We start from the raw sequence: 17,093 nt of genomic DNA, 5'->3' as shown, positions 1-17,093 counted from the left end.
CTGAAGTCCTGCTAGAAACTTCATCAATTGCCTCTGAAACCTAAATATATCTGAGTTAGTTCTGTGTCTATAGGTTTAATTTTTTTTTCCCCATGATGCCCTTTGGGATGGAAGGGTAATTCCGCATCCAAATATTCAGGATTTTTTTTTTTTCCCCTTCAAGGATGCTGGCTCAGTGTAGGCTTTCTCTGTCTGCCTAATGGAGAGCTGCTCTTTGGGTTGGTGGGCTTCCACTGGTTGAGCAGGTCATTTCTTTCTGTTGTTTAATTAGCAGCCTTTTGGTTCATAAACTTAAAAGCCACAGCTGGGGTTTCTCATATCTCCAGTTTTGCCTAAAAGGGGCTCTTCATCCAGCCACATTGATTTTGTGCTAGTGGAATCTGTATGCAGGGAAATGCCAGCACTTACTGATTGTCCGCAATTTGTAAACTAATTGAGGGATAAATCAGGCTCGTCCCAGCCACCCTCCCGGTGTTGTCAGCGACACCCTCCCCTGGGATTTCATTTATTCAGCGACATAGCAGGGGTGCAAAACACCACCACATTTTGCTTGAATCTGAAAAGAAAAAAAAAGAAACCCCTTTTGATCATCACAGGGCAGTGCCAGCGGGTCCCCGGGTTTGCCATGCTCGAAAGGCAGGTTCCCATGCGACACGGGGAGGGTGCTCTCTTGCTTTGTGTTAAATAATGACCAAGAGCCAGTGGAAGGTAATTGCAGAGATGAACCTTGGAGTAGCACCTTGCAGCAACCCGGTGAGCATACGCCGAGCATTATCAGCCTTTGCATTGTTGCTTCTGATTTCGAGCACTTACCCTGATTATATCGTTTCTTTTTCTCAAGCGTTTAAAACTTCTAGCACATCATTTCCTTTTGTTAGCTGGCCTCTATTTTTCTCTTTAGCACTGCCACAAATTCCATTACAGCTGGTTTATACCTTTAAAGTCAGTAGTAAAATTGATCGGTACCTCAAAGCAGAGCTCAGTTCTGACCCTGAGAGGGTTCATGCCTTAGTGAGCTCATCTGGTGCCTGACACAGCGCAGGAGCGATGCTGTCACCTTAATTACACCTGTTTTATCTGGGGAGGTGGAACCTTGGAGCTACTTTGGATCTGTAAATCTGTCACAATTATCACCAAATCATGAGCTGAAGACAGAAAATTCATATTCAGCTTTCAGGCCCTCATCTGATGCCGGCCTCGCCCCAGCCTTGGGTTATTTTGCAGGTCTCTAGGATGGGCCCCCTGCTCTCCTGTCTTTTCCTTGTTTACAAGAATGACTGCTCGGGGTTATAGCCTGAGTTTCTATTTTGGGCAATGCTTTGAATTTCCAAGGATTTCAATGCTTAGACAAGGTGATGCTCACACCAGAAACGTCAGGTGCTTATAGCCAGGAGGTGCTTATAATTGATTTGGAATGCAGAGGAGGAGGGCTGTGTTGTCCAGTATGTGTGCAGCTCCATCACTGGGGTGTGTGCGGGAACTGCTGGACCTCACGGGCATGTTAAATATGTTAAAGAACTGCTCTGTTCTGTCCCCAGGGTCCCAGGAGCAGACTGGCCCCGGGGATGGGGCTGGAGGGGGGAGGTGGCTGGCAGGGGTCTTTCGCTGTCTGGAATGTTCCCTGCATTGCAGCTTGTTCATAATTCACCTTGGGAACTGTAGCCAGGGCTGGGCTGGAGACTGAAGGAGGTTTTGCATGGGCAATCACACAGTGAACATCCTTTGGAGGGTTTTTGTGTTTTGATATTGCTCCTCTCAGTTGTATGAAATGCTCCCAAGCTTGCCTAGTGTAAAGATTGCCATTACCATTCATATTGTCTTGTATTGCTACTAGCTGGTGTAATCATATAATATCCTCAGCTGGAAGGGACCCACAAGGATCATTGAGTCCAACTCCTGACCCCAGTGAGGATAAGAGCTGTGAGCAGAGCACGAGCAGCTGAAGGACAAATCTTTCCCTCCTGCACCATTATTCCGTAACTACCCACGACAGGGTGGATTGTGTGGTTTTGTCTGGTCTATTCAGGAGTCAGGGTCAAGGAGGCTTTTGGTCTAAGCTGCTCTGGCAAATGCTGTGGCACCCAGAAAACACATGTTGCGTTGTGAAAACAGTAGAGAAAACAGGACAAACTCACTGAGCTGCCAAGCAGGTGGTACCAGGGGAGCAGAGCTGGGAGCCTGCCAGCCTTTGCAGATGAGAGTCATAAAGAGGGTAATGTGAAAGCATTAGCAAAACAATTTGGTAATATCCACTGATTGAAAACAAATAAAAATGTACCTGCTTTCTGCAAATTCTATTAAGGGGGATAAATAGCTATCCTGGTGCAAGGCAGGATAAAGACGTGGCATTGCTGCAATAACATCACCAATAAAATGTCGAGTGGGATCTCAGTTTGCCCACCAAGGATGTCTTTCCATCAGCAACGGGAAACAAGCTCTGCCCCTACAATACTGTCTCTGGTGGTTCATATTAAGCTGGAGCTGATGGTGCTGCCTTTTGTTAAAGCTGTGCGGTATTTCCCATTACCAGACCCTGGGGGGCGGGGGGGGGGAGGAAGTTGATGCTTTATCATGTTGGCAAACATTAAACATTTGGGTTCAAATTTCCATTGTGGCAATTAGCTTGGCTTGGGATATATTTAGTTTCTGAAACTGCAGTGCAAAGAGTTTACCTTTGTGTAAGAGCAAAGTTGAAGGTAAACACAGAATTTTGCCAAGGTTAAATTTGCAATCATTTTGCAGAGACGCGTCTCTCTTTCAGAACTGGGTTTGAAAATCTAGCAGATTTGTCAGAGGTCCAAGACGCATCCCTATTCTGCTTTTCCATTTTATAAAAGATATCCCCACTCAGCCAAAGCATGAGGATGCTCAGGGGCCGGTGCTCTCTGGCTGGCACAGCCCTCGGGCACCCTCCCACTGACCGCTCCGCTAGCAGCAGGCAGGAGCTCTGAGTTTGTCCTTTTCTTTCTCCAGACCCCAGCAGTGAGTTTTCTGAATCCCAGCCGCGGTCCAGAGTCAGGAGGGACGATGGTGACCATCTCCGGGCACTACCTGGGGGCTGGCAGCCGCGTGTCCGTGCTCCTGGGAAACCAGACCTGCGAATTCTACGGGTAAGGGGCCGAGCTGGGCCAGTGCTGCCAGGGCTGCACCACTGTGTATCTGCTGCAGCCACGGCAAAAATTCCTCTGGGAACCCCTGAAGGCTCCCATTCCCTCTTTTATTACATGAAACCATCGTCTCTCTTACTGTGACCAATCCTTGCTTGGCAAGGGGGCGGTGGCATCAGTATTAGTGCTGTCTGTTACTTCATTTTAGTGCAGTTACGATGTTAACTGGTCCAAAAATCTTGGGCAAACATCACCGTGATTGTAAAACATTTCTGGTAGTCATCAGTACCTGCCCCCAACCTGGTTGATTCTGAAGAAAATGCGACGTTTATAAGAAACATCTAGTTTTGCTTTTCACAGATCAACGGCTTGAATTACTTCTATTGCAGCCACTGCTGCAGGTGCCTTAACCTCCTAGAAATGGTCTGAGTGAGGGGTGGGCTTCTGCGTGGCAGAACAAACTGAGGATGTGCACACACCTTCTGCTGAGAGACTTGCGCAGCCATCCATCTCCTCTGGGATTTCTATGGCAAATTTGCTTTTTACCCAGCAGTGTAAACACAGAGCTGACATTTGCAGGGTTTAATGGGTTTTCTTGGGGCTTAGTTAAAAGAAGATACATGCAGCATACATCTGTGTGCATCACATACACATCCCTGCCCCGTACACAGGTGCCCTGAAGCAGCTGGCAGTACGCATTACATAGCGTGGGCGCAGCCTGTGCAGGAACCTAAGCGAAGTGGTGTGATGTGCAAAGGGATTCTGCACGTCAGATCTTCACTCAGGCTTCCCAGGAGGAGCCGAGGAAGTTTCTGGGAAAGTAAAGACGCCTGGAGGTGAATTTCTCATCTGGAAGACTGAGAGGTTCTCCGATACGGGAGCTGTGGGCGTTCAGACATGGGACATGTGGGGATATTGGCGGTGCTTATTCTACGTCCATCCTAGAATGGTGCTTCAGGTGGTCTGGCCATGCCAAGGTCTTCAAGTGCTTCAATTCTCCAAGTGCTAAGCACTGTAACCGACCCATCAATATTTCTTCCCGTCTCCAAAGCAAAGATGCCAGATTGCTTCCTCAAATGCACACGGGTAACAGCATTACCACGAGCAGATGCAGCCTGCAAACTGGCCTGAGAGCAAAATCAGCCCTGTAATATAATCCCTTAAATATATGATTATATTCAGGCAACCTGCAGTCACTGACCTGCAAAACCTGGAAGAGTTTTCAATTCTCTGTGTGTTCTAATTACAGCAGGCAAGCAGAAACTTAAACAAAGCAAGCGGCAGTGTATGAATGGCACCATCCTTCATGTGGGGTCACGCTGTGCACTTTGTTTTGCTTGGACTGTTTTGAGGCAATGAACTTCAATTGTACTCGAGGGTGTGGGGGAGCCTGATTAGATGAAGCAGTTTCTAATGAGATTCACTCTAATTACAGCTTCCCCCATTCTCCCCTCTCTGATCGGAGGAGTGGGTAGATTCACCATGACGACATAATAATAGCACAGAAAGCTAATTAACTGATCACAGGGAGCTGAGAGCAGCTCTGCCAGCACCGATGCGTCACTCTGGATCTCACGCCGGAGCTAAGCAGGCGCGGTGGAGACTGGCAGGGCTGAGCGGCTGCGCCGGCACGGGGTGGCAGAGCCGGCAGCAGGCAGGCAGGCAGCTCTTCAGCTGCACAGGAATGCAGGAGAACACTCTGAGAATCAGCAAAAAAGATGGAGAAACACGGTCCTCGCACAAGGATGCCTTCATGGTTAAATTACACCTAGGTGGAAAGTGAGAATAAGATGAAGGAGGAGGAGGAGGAGAGCAGGATGGGGTAGACATGTAATTGCAAGAACAGAAACAGTCACGTCCAGTTTGTTTCAGGTATTTTAGGAGGCTGTTTCTATTCCCTCTGTTGTGGTGGATGGGTGTGCCAGGGTGAGAGCTGGGAGCATTGTGGTACCCGCTTTTCGATACCCCCCTGGAATGCCCAGGGCTGAGTAATGTGCCCGTGCTCCTTAGGGAGGGCGAGGAGTGTGTAAGGGCCCTGAAGAGGGGACCACGCAGCATCCCCTTGCCTGGGTACCAGACACCAGTGCTTTGCCGGAAGCAGATGCGGGGCGCTGTACTTGAGCCCCAGACACCTCCACGAGTTGCACAGCCTCTGAGGAGGGTGAGGATGGTGAACCCAGGAGTGCCAGTTTTTTATTTAAGTGCCAAACTGTCAGCAAGAGGCTGAAGATCTCCCTGTCATCTCCCCCGTGAGAAGCCAAAACTTACTGAGCCATGGAAACAGCACAGCCTTTTTGGTGAGCCAGCAGCAGGTTTGGGCAGGCGGGATGACCCATGGGTACAGGGACACTGGCCTTCTAGGGATGTCACTCAGGCAGTTTTTGTAGGAGCAGTGTCCGGGCTCACCGCAGAGCTGTGGTTCCTCGCAGCTCTGTCCCAGCATTGGGAACAGCACCACTTGGCTCCCATTGCCCTTCTCCATCCATCCACCCGCCGGTGCCTTTGTGCTTTGACAGCGCCTCGCTACCCTGCCGCCTCGACTTTCTCCGGGGCTCCAGTGGAAGCAGATGGTCTGTTGTGTCCGGCCAGCCAGCACCGAGGCCGAGGTCACCCCTGTGCTGACGGGGAGACAAAGCTGGAAGGCAGCGGGGACGGTGGCATTGCCCTTCCCAGGCGGGGGCTTCGCCGGCTCCATTATCCTGCTCACAAGAGCCTGTGTGTGCAGCAGGGTGGGGAGGGGAAGAATTTGGCTTTTGAGTGAGCTTATGCATCCCATTTTAAAAACAACCATCTGTTTTCACACGCCCAGCAGAAGGCAGCGGGTTCACAGAGGGATGCAGGAGGCTGCAGTTTGGCACAAAGAGTGATTTCAGGGAGCCTGCGCTTCTCTCTTGGTGGACAGGCAGGCCCCCCCCCCGCGCAGAGCTCCATTCCCTCCCTCCCGTGCCAGCAAAGCCCTCCTGCCCGTCTCAGGGGCTCATCCCCTTCACAGGTGTCAGAGTCTGGGGCTGAGTGATGGCTCAGCCTTGTAGTGAGCTGCCCTGCTGCAGGGCAGCACCAGGACAAAGGGTTGTTTTCTGCCCCTACGCTGTGACTGCCCTTTTACACATCCCTGGCTTCTCTCTTGCGCAGGCGATCCATGAACGAGATTGTCTGCGTGTCGGCCCCGTCAGCCCACGGCCTGGGAGCTGTTCACGTCTCTGTCAGCGTCGACCGGGCGCAGCTGGAGCAGACCTTGCTGTTTGAGTACATCGATGATCCAAAGGTGCAGCATATCGAACCCGAGTGGAGCATTGCCAGGTAACGTGGGGCTTCAGCAGCGGCTCCTCCGCAGCAGGAGAGAAGCCAGCTCGCCTGGTCTGGGTCTCCTCTCAGCATATGCTGAGTGAGGCTAAAAGAGGGTCTATCTGGAAATGCACATCCCACCCAGCATCCTGGATTTGTCAGGGACGGGTGCTTGAGGCGTTTGCATTTACCCCAAATCAGTTCCAGAGTTACAAAAGTAGTTGTGATTACCAAGGTAATTACAGCAGTAGCAGTCTGTGCCGGGATTCTGGGAGCACAAATAAAGCCAAGATCGCTTCCATCTGCTGAAGAAGTGCACAATTGCTCATTAAAGTTTCCTTCTTGTAGTCCTGGAATAAAACAGAACCAGCAACCACCAAGAAAGGAAAAAGCTGATGCTAATCAAAATGTACTGTTTACCCCAGATCCACTGTAGGAACGAGGCGGCCAGCACTGTCAGATCACCATGATGTTGCTGCTAAAAACCCTGGGCCATACTCCTCCCTGGTGTTACTTTAACGGTTGTGCTCACAAGGGCTGTAACACAGCCTTTCATTGCAAATTCCAATTATTTTTTAAAATTGCCCTTGAAAGAAGTGTCTCGTAGCAGGCTCTGCAAGACATTTGCTTTGAATCCAAATTCAAGATTGCATCTGGTTTTGGTGAGATGGGTTTGATAGGCTGGGCTGGACCGCTGGCAGAGGTGGTCTAAAGGGAACAGCTGGGCTCTGTTGTAGAGGTGCTGGAGGCTCGGGTGAATCTGGGCTGTGCTGCTCCAGTTAACACATGAAAGAAGCCAAGAGTGAAAGCCTTTGCTCAGGGGCACTGGCTGTAGGAGAATGGGGGTACTTTCGCCCGGGGGATTGTGTCCTCCCTGGCCCCGGTGGCACCGGGTGCACTCCATCCTCCCCGCTCTATGTGACAACTTGCTGCGTCTGCAGTCCAGATGCAAGTGCACGTCAGTTCCTTCACTGCACGTACCATTTGTCGTGTTCCTTAAAAACATCACTATGTAAATCATTAAACATTGTGACTAATTTATTGTCTTACATATTTAGTCTCAGCTCAGTTGATTTCTTTGGTCCCATTTCTCACCCTGCTGCCTTGCAGTGCCGTTGGGTGGGAGACGTTGCAGCCTAAACCTAGCTAACTTGAGACACCACTCCCAGCGGCTCAGGCAGAGGGTATTAATCCACCCTGTCACCTGCTGCCTGAAGTGTCTGCAGAAAACATCTTTCTGAGATCAACAAGTATCCTTATTGTTGAGCACAGCCTCCCTGCACAGCCCCAGCCTGCCAGATGCATTAATCAGGTGTCTCCTGGTTCTCCGCAGCGGACACACGCCTCTGACCGTCACCGGCTCCAACCTGGATGTGATCCAGGAGCCCAGGATCCGTGTCAAGTACAACGGCAAGGAGTTTGTCAACGTAAGTAGGTGCCAGCGCGGGGCTGCCGGGAGCATCCCCAATGTGCTGCCACACGGCGGGTCCCCCCACCCGGATGCACACATGCGGTTACTGGTCCCAGTGCTCTCTGCGTGGTGGGGCTTGCTGTGGTGAAAGCTGCCCTGGGGGTATTTCCCTACACTTACACAAACTGGGGACCCTGGAAAGAGGAATTCTGACACGCAGAAATGGGAAATTACTTCCTCAGCAACACAGTAACTGCAGAGGAGTTTCCAAAGGTAGAAATGGAGGACTCCGGTTTAGGTCACCTCCATCACCTCAAATTCTGTCTTGGGTCAGGTAAACTTGTTTCACTCCTGAAATTCCCCCTTTTGTCAGAGCCCCTGTGCCCCAAGAGCTCTCCTTTCCCCAGCATCCTTCCATTTCCAGTACCTAGCTCAGCTCTATGGGCATGTTAGGATGGAAAGTCCAAGTGTAGCAGTCCCCACCATTCCCAGCTGTTCCACACTTCCCATTTTAGTCTTGCTCTTTCTGTAAAAGCCCAAAGCTAGGCACTGAGACCTGCCAGCTCCGAGGCTGCTATGTTTAACTAGTCCCTCCCCAGCTGCCTCTCTATAAATAAACCTCCTATTGCCAGAGCCCTGGGCCCGGCATGCCTGCGCCAGCCCAGGGAGGGAAGGGGAGAGGGGAGCTGCTTCTGAACGAGCAGCTATCGGGCCACTTTTGCAGCTTGATGGCCGCAGTAAGGCCAGGTGCTGCTTCCCTGCACCCTCCTCGCCAGGTGAAGGATGCTGGGCATGGGGCTCTGGGTGTTATTTTTATGCCTCCTTCCCCTCCTCCCTCCTATCACCCTGATGTTCCCAAAGCAAGGGGTTGGTAGCAGAGGTTGGGGCTGATCTGGAATTTCCCTTCTGTCCCCTATCTGTACTGTTTTAGTCCAAGAGTGAGAAACGGGAATGAATCCTCAGCTAAACGGAAGCTAAGCGATGGTCCTGTGTGCTAGAAATAAGAACTGCACCTCCAAGACCCGCAGAAATTATTTTGACTGAGTAAAAGTGAAATATATTGTTTCTAAGCAGTGATTTCTCTGACTGAATCTGTATTATCTTGGAAAGGGCAAATCACTTATCAGTCTTTTCCTATTCCCTTTCTCCCTTCCCCTCTGAAGACCCTTTTCATCTGAGCTCTTTTTAAAAAGACATCTAATTTTGTTGCTAGCAGTTGCAGTTACAGTGCTATAAAAATAATTCTGAAGACACAAAATTGAGCGAAATTAAATCTTCTACTTATGGAGGGAGGCCAGACGGTTGGGCTCTTGCTGCTTTATAAGGCAAGAGTCTCATAAATCAGCCAGTTCCCTGCTTCCAGGGCTGGAGGAGCCGTGGCTGTCCCCAGCCCGGCAGGAGATGACCTTCGTGTTACCTCCAGCCCACAAGCATCAGCTGATCATTCCTCTCCCTCCCTGGCATTTGGGAATTGCCTCTAATCATCAGTTTGTAGTAGGGACCAGATATTTGCCTTGGGCCTGTTTCAAAGCTAGCATTGCTGAAGAGGACACAACTAGAAAGGGAAAAAAAAGAGAAAAGAAAAAGGGTTAAGTGATCTGCTATGCATGCCTCTAGCTCCTTTGAAAGCTGCTCAATTCCAGGCTCACCCTCCCTCACTGCACCAGTGCCTTCATGCTGGCCAGAGGGGAAGCAAATTCCCCCAAACTATGGCTGTAATGCATCAAGTATGGATTAAAAATTTCGAGCTAAACTTGAACTCGCTGGATTTTCCAGGGAGTATTTAAGGAATCAGAACATTGTTCAGGTCAGGATCAAGTTTTCTCTGCTGTCTTTCAAAGCATCGCCTTCCTCGCAGGTCTGCAAGGTGGTGAACGCCACGGCGCTGGCCTGCCTCGCCCCCCCCCTCACCCCCGACTACCGACCCGGCTTGGATGCCGTCGAGCGGCCGGACGAGTTTGGGTTTATCTTTAACAACGTGCAGTCCCTGCTAGTCTACAACGACACCAAGTTCATATACTACCCCAACCCAACCTTTGAACTCCTGAGTCCAGCTGGGGTGCTGGAGCAGAAGCCAGGGTCACCCATCATCCTGAAGGTAAGGAGACCCCTACTCACCCGTGGGAAGAGGCAGAAAAAATTTCAGAGAGGAGTTTTAGGTCCCCTTTGGAGAATAGGTTTTGCTAAACAGAGTCCTGTCATTTGCACAAGCGGGGAAGGAGATGAAAACTGGAGAAATGTGCTGCATCTTTGTACAGTCTCCTCTCCCCTTGTCCCTAGGGCAGAAACCTGTGCCCACCCGCTCCGGGAGGAGCAAAGCTCAACTACACCGTGCTGATCGGAGAAACGCCCTGCGCTGTCACCGTCTCCGAGACCCAGCTGCTGTGCGAGCCACCAAATCTCACCGGGCAGCACAAAGTGATGGTGAGGGACCAAACACTCCTGTCAGCATCCCTCCCCTCCCTCCTTCCCACCCTTTCTCCTCCTCCAGCTCCCTGACATACTCAGATATTGAGTGTGATTTCTTGTCCAAGGACCGATAGGATTTTAGATCTTTATGGCTGTCGAACTGGCAGCTTAAAATATTGATGTGGATTAGCAAGGAGAAACTTCTTCCCCTCCCTGAAACTCACCAGCTATTATCAGAGACTTCTAGAAGGAACAAATCTTTCCGATGGTGCCTTCAGTGCCAGGCACCTTCCATTCCCTGGGGCTGCTTGCTCTTCCTTCAGTAGGCGAGACCGTTTTCAGCGGGCTGTGTTCTCCCTCCTGTAGGGATTTTATCAGTCCTTGTAGCCAGACCTGACCTGCTAAGTGAATGGAAAGGCTTTGCCTTTTCCCGAAGCAGAAGCAGCCAGGGACATCCAGACACTGGAGCGGTTGGATCAACGGCCTCATCCAGGATAACAGTTGGTGTCTTCCTCTGCTTTGGTTTTGGGCATTGCTGCTTCCCCTGATCCACTCGCAGACCAAGCTCGCAGCTGCTGAAGTGCTTGAGTAGAGCCCAAATGAGATTGTAATTGTGATTTATTTCCCTTTAAGTTCAGCATCCAAAACATATTCAGATTATCGCAGTGTGATTCACAGAAGCGCAACCTGGCTGAGAGCTGCGTGCATCTGTGGCCGGGGCACATCCAAGAAAAGCCTGTCCTGGCATTAACCTCCGCCGTGTTTGCTCTGTAGCTTTCACCTGGGGCTTTCTCTTCCCTTCTCTGTTCTCTCTTTCCAGTCGCTCTGGTTTCTTGTCAGTGAAATTATCACTGGGTTGCTGATGTCCACGGTTTACAAAAGGGAGTTGAAAGCTTATAAAATGAAAGTCAAATGGAGCCATCAGATAATAAGAACAAAACACAGATAGTGAAGGGCTGGCACATTTATCATGACTTGAAGCCTCCTTGTGTTCACATAAGCTGCACCTTCTGTGTTTGAAGGCAATCAGAATTACTATATTCTTGGCTGAACCAGAGGTGGTTCAGTGCCTCCTTAGGGGTCTGTGCAGCCCCTGCGGTGCGTGCCCTGGCTGGGGAGGACGGGGCTGTGGGACAGGCTGACACCCTTACCTAAAGCTGTGGTTGTCTCTGTTGTGCTTTGTAGGTGCGTGTTGGTGGTATCATCTTCTCCCCTGGTTCAGTGAGCATCGCCTCAGACAGCCTCCTGACCCTGCCAGCCATTGTCAGTATTGCGGCCGGAGGCAGCCTGCTCCTCATCATTGTCATCATTGTCCTCATCGCCTACAAGCGCAAGTCCCGAGAGAACGACCTGACCCTCAAGAGGCTGCAGATGCAGATGGACAACCTGGAGTCCCGCGTGGCCCTAGAGTGCAAGGAGGGTCAGTACTGCCCGGGATCGGGCACTCTCGCTGTGCTGCAGCCCCGTGCTCCAGTCCCCTGCTTTCCCCACTGGAACCACCCCAGTCACCCCATCTTTGCAGCGAGGAGCGGAGCGCGTGCCCTGCGAGGTTTGCCCGCCTGCCCTGCCACGGGAAGGTGGGCAGCGACAAGGGCGTCAGCGGCAGACGCGGCTCTGCTGCCTGGTGTGCCGAGAATGGGATTAGAGCTTGATCCTGCTTAAGCGACATGCCTGGATCGCGCTGCGAGGACGGCGTGAGCTCCGGGGTGCCCGGCACGATATGCCCCCTTGTCTAATGGCCTTTTAGTAGAAAGCTTTGAAAAGACAGAGTGAGATCGGGAGCAGAGGGGTCTCGGACCCCCGAGAAACAGCGTGTATCCCACCTGGGAGGCGGGAGGGCTGGAAAGCCGGGCCAGTCCCTCCTCCGGTCCCTAAGGTGTGAGCCCAGAGCAGTAAGAGTAGGTCTGAGGGATAGGAAGAAGCTCCTCAAGCATTTGCTTCTGGGAAATCTTGTGTGTTATTTGGCTTAGCTAGACCTGCCGCTTGCGGATTTCAGCACAGACAAGTCTCGTCCCTTGCAGCGAGGCGCTGAGGAGCGAAGGTGGAGGCGGGCGTCATTTCTGTGGGCTGAGAGAAAAAGCGTTCTGGGGAGGTGTGCTGCTGCTGTCGTGTTTGTCCTTCCAGCTGGAAGGGAGCTTAGTGACTCGGAGAAAAATAAATAGAAAGCTGCAAATTTCATAGTGTGGCCTCTGTATATAGAGAGAGTTGCATTGGATTTGTTCAGCTCATTTTAAAAGGATAGCCTTGAAAGCAGAGGACAATAAACGAGATCTGTTCAGGAGAGACCACAGCCACGGCATGGGCAGCTGCCTAGCTGGGGTACAGAGACCTTCCTGAGCCAGTATTTCATACTTTGGAGAGAGAACACAAGGATGCACATACAGCTGTATAACACAGTGATGTCATGTTACAAGAGGAAGAATAAATTCCTTCCTGACCCCTGCAGCAAGCAGTTTCTGCTTGGAATTGACCTGCATCAGATTTGATTATTTTGGCAACTGTTGATAGAGGAGGAGAAGAAGAAGAAAGGAAAATATGGGAGGCACCAAGTTAGGAAAATAGATCCTCATTTCTATCTGCAGCCTTTAAAGGTGTTTTAGGTGTATATACACAGGTGTGAACTGCATACAAATTAATAAGCATCTTTTGTTCTCGGCATCTGCTGTGTGTAGTGTGTGCTCCCTCGCGCTCAGCTGCTGAGACAGAGTCTCCAGGGGTGAGGGTCTGTCTGAGCTCTGCCGCGAGGTCTCCTCCGAATGGGTTTCCTGAGGGGGCCCGTTGATGGTTGCTGCCATGCCCCCGCGGAGAGCAGCAGGCAGCCCTGCCCAAAGCCCCTGCCCAGCCCCAGCTCCCGGAGCCCACCGGTGTTTCTCTGTCTCATTCTGTTCTCACTGAATAGCTTTTGCAGAGCTGCAGACGGACATCAATGAATTAACCAGCGACCTGGATCGCTCTGGGATCCCGTACCTCGACTACCGAACATATGCCATGAGGGTCCTTTTCCCTGGCATCGAGGACCATCCTGTCCTGCGGGAGCTGGAGGTAACCAACAGGCTGTGCTCTGGCCCTTCGAGGTTTCCCTGAGCCCTCGGGTGAGCCAGCACCAGACCCTGAGGTGCCTTTATCCCTTCCACACCAAATCCTGCCAGAGGCGCTGGGGTTGGCAGGATGAGCCCTGAGTTCATTTTAACTAAGAAACTGGTGTTTTATTTCCATCGCGCACTGCTTCATTCCTTTCAGTTTCTTCTCCCCGGTGTTGATTTAGTTTTATTTTATGGGGGTTTATATTGCTATAGGCCAGCAGAGCCAAGTTATGGGGGTCTTTTGAAAGTCCTCCTTAATCACTTTACGGTGCAGGGGAAGGCTGTGCGCCTGGGAGCATCCTGCCTGGAGCATCCTGCCTGGAGCATCCTGCTGCTGCTGTTCCATGGCGTGTCCACGGGAGGGCAAGCACCATGCCCAGGCGCGGCCAGCTCCTGCCTGGCTCTCAGCAAGCGCCTCCAGCTCCCTGCTTTTTCCACCAGTATGTTGAATCTATACATAAGATTTTCACCGAGGATATAGAAAAATTGGTAAGGTACCAGGGGCCATCGGATCACCTTGCAGATGGGCTCTTCTCACCTGTGAGAGTGCCAAAAAAAAAAAAATAATTATCGTGCTTCACGAAACTATCTGCCGCCAAGTGTGGGGCTGCCATCCTCCATCTGGGGTGCCCAGAGGTCCCGGGCTCAGCGCTCCCTCTCAGAGACTGGCATTACTCCAGTAAATCCAGAAAGTCCCGTTGCCTTCACACAGCCCGGGAGGTGGCCCACATCTTCAGCCAGAGGCGTCAGAGGAAGAAGTCTTGATTGCTTGTGCTCCGTACGGCTGCGTTGCTTTTCCAGGCAAGCAGTACTCAGCATTAATGCATCAAAACAGATTCCAGTGGGCCACCAAGACCGAGCAGTTGCTGTGGAGTTGGTAAAACTCACCCAGGCTTTGAACCAGCCTCCCTCAGCCCATTCCCATGCCATTTTCCAGTCCCACACATTATGTTCGCTGTTTAAATTGCCAAATAAGCTGACGCTCTAGCAAACAAATATGAATGTTTTTTATTTGTTTTGCTCATGAAAAACAGAATTGCACAAGTGATAAATGTGTTGCCAATTACACAGTTGCTTAATTATGTAACGTTAGTAAAACCAATACATAAGTCTCCAAGATGTTTGGTAAAGTTGCTTAATGCAGTTCATCATTTTCGCTTGTAATGAATTACTTGAATCTGTAACTGGCTGAAAGCCTCAATTTTTTACACTTGTCCCATAATAAAGCAATAGCCTAAATTAGTATTTAATTTACTTACAAGAGTGTCACTTTTTGTGCAGAACAAGCAAAACTGTATGTCATTTATAGGGCCGTTAGCCTCAAAGCAGCAGCTTTATGGCATGCATAGAGTGTAGCTCGAAGCAATGATTAAGGCAAGCTGTGCTGAGGTGCTGGGGGAGGACAGAAAGGGTGACACTTGTTCAGAACTGGCCAGAGGCCACGTTCAGGGATGCTGAGACCCTGAGAGGTGGGATGCTGGCTTGTGCACCCAGGGTTAAACCATTCACCCTACCCCAGCGACGGTGGCATGCCCCTGGGGTGATGCAGGGCTGCCCTCTGGTCCCTTGTCCTCCCATGCCTTGGCTGATGGGCATGCTCTTCTCCACCACAGGTCCAAGGGAACGGGCAGCAGAGCGTGGAGAAGGCTCTGAAGCTCTTTGCTCAGCTGATCAACAACAAAGTCTTCCTGCTGACCTTCATCCGAACGCTGGAGCTGCAGCGCAGCTTCTCCATGCGCGATCGAGGCAACGTGGCCTCACTCATCATGACGGGTCTGCAAGGCAAGCTGGAGTACGCCACCGACGTGCTGAAGCAGCTGCTCTCCGACCTCATCGAGAAGAACCTGGAAAACAAGAACCACCCCAAACTGCTCCTGCGCAGGTACCACGGGGCCGGGGGAGGGAGGAGGCTGTGGGCAGGTCAGCACGGTCCCCCGGGCTGGCATGGCCACGCTGCTGGTGGCATATGGGGGCTCTGCGGGACAGGGTGCTGGTGTCAGCAGGAAAATGCAGCTTTCCATGGGGAACTTTGGATAAACCCATCCATTTCCGTGCCTGCCTCCAGGACACAGGCTTAACTCCACTCTGTGATTTCACAGATGGCTGAACAGGGTCTTAAATTGGATCTAAGAGAGCTATTACCTCTGCTGCATCTCCTTCTCACTCTGGCTTGGCTGAGAGCAGGTGACGATGCCAGTGCTGTCACCTCCACCATCCAACTGCCTCCTCCTTGCCCTGCCTGCACCCACCTGACCAAGCTCCAGCTTCTCTCACCTGTGTGTGCAGAGATGCCCGAGTGGTTCAGCAAAGGGGTTTAGCGCCTGTGCCAGTCCTGTGCAGGGCTGCCTCAGGGCACCATCGTGGCAGGGAGGTGAATGGCCCAAAAACCAGGGCTCTCCATCACCTGCATGCTGCTGGTACCAAGCAGTGATCTGTGCATCCAGGCAGGGAAGAGGAGGCGCTAGCTCAGGTACAGCAGGGTCTGGAGGAGCAGGGATGCAGCTTTTTTAGTCATCTTACTGGGCTTGAGGCTCTTAAGGGCAGGAGTCTTCTAACTTACATGTCTGTACAGTACTGAGGGTCCTTGTCTCCCGTGAGCTGTGTGGTATTATTGGGGTGAGTACAGCACTGACCTAGCGAAGGAAAGGACCTGTTGGATGGGCAATGCCGCGGATTGCCCCTGGAGCCATCAGGGAAAGGCAGGCTGCCCAGCAAGGCTTGGTCCCCCTCCTGATGGCAGCCCATTCTCCGCAGCCAGGATGCTTCTGCGAGCTCCACTCTCACGTGTCTGAGCTGCCTCAGAGGTATTTATGGGCTTTGTCCTCACAGCATCCACGTCTGCCTGGATGGAGAGCAGCGTTTGTGTTTCACAGCTGAGGGAAGGAGCTCAGGAACAGATAAGCAACTCACCCAAGATTGTGCTGGGAAGTGACAGAAATAAAGAGAAGAAAAAGTGTATATTAATGCAGGCAAGGTCAGCAGCTACCAGTAAAAGGCTACACCTGTTCTCCATGTCATAAGCCACCTCCGTCCCATGTCCCTTTGGGTTCTTGGCCAGCGGCAGGAACGCACCCCCATCGGCCGTGGCTGCGGCTCTGCTGGCATCTCACTGGAGTGAGCAGGCAAAGGCGAGAGGAGGATTTCACGGCTCTAGCAAAATTTCAGGGATTCCTCCAGCCATAATGAATATACTTGACAGGAAATTGCTTTAAATCTGGCTGTGTTTGCAGAGACAATAACTCATCTCAGAAAAGGAAGCCGTCTTAATTTCCCCCGTGGTTTGACAAGTCGCTGGGAAAGCGTCTTCTGCCTCAGCCATCAATAATGACTTTTCACGGTGCTCCAAAAAATACATGTCTGGTGATCAGAGACGTGCCCCCTGCTCCCCACAGCACCCAGCACAGAGACGGGGCCGTGGGCAATGCCAGCAGCATTGGGGCTGCCTGTCCTGCACCAGGATTTAGCCCTTTCACAGGAAACCTGACCTTGAATGTTGCCCAGGATGGGGCATCTACCACCTCTCTGGGCAACTTGGTCCGGTGCTTCACCACCCTCACTGTAAAATATTTCTTCCTTATATCTAGTGTGAATCTACCCTCTTTTACTCCAAAAGCATCACTCCTTGTCCTATCGCTACAGGCCCTACTGAACCTCCGGCTGGAGCCCTGTCCCAGCCCTGTGCCCAGCTGGCTCCCGGCTGCTGCTGGTGCACAAAACAGCCCAGGCTGGAAGGTCTTGCTCTGACTTAATAAGCAGTGATCAGCCACAAAGTGAAATGTAATTTTTTTAAAAAAAATT

At 51.5% G+C, this 17,093-nt stretch overlaps 1 protein-coding gene across 1 annotated transcript in view; it reads left to right on the top strand.

The window, feature by feature from the left end:
* PLXNA2 (plexin A2) overlaps positions 1-17,093 on the top strand; it is a 179,340-nt gene that overhangs the window by 139,543 nt on the left and 22,704 nt on the right. The window contains exons 15-22 of the mRNA XM_055728259.1: positions 2,974-3,110; positions 6,240-6,407; positions 7,726-7,819; positions 9,662-9,901; positions 10,084-10,227; positions 11,398-11,632; positions 13,112-13,254; positions 14,909-15,177. Coding sequence (XP_055584234.1) covers positions 2,974-3,110; positions 6,240-6,407; positions 7,726-7,819; positions 9,662-9,901; positions 10,084-10,227; positions 11,398-11,632; positions 13,112-13,254; positions 14,909-15,177 — 1,430 coding nt within the window. The remainder of the gene's footprint in view (positions 1-2,973; positions 3,111-6,239; positions 6,408-7,725; positions 7,820-9,661; positions 9,902-10,083; positions 10,228-11,397; positions 11,633-13,111; positions 13,255-14,908; positions 15,178-17,093) is intronic.

This window comes from Falco cherrug, chromosome 16 (assembly GCF_023634085.1).
Source record: "Falco cherrug isolate bFalChe1 chromosome 16, bFalChe1.pri, whole genome shotgun sequence".
NCBI classification, from domain to species: Eukaryota; Metazoa; Chordata; class Aves; order Falconiformes; family Falconidae; genus Falco; species Falco cherrug.
The sequence above is the reverse complement of the archived record's forward strand: the minus strand, read 5'-3'. Positions and strand labels throughout refer to the sequence as shown.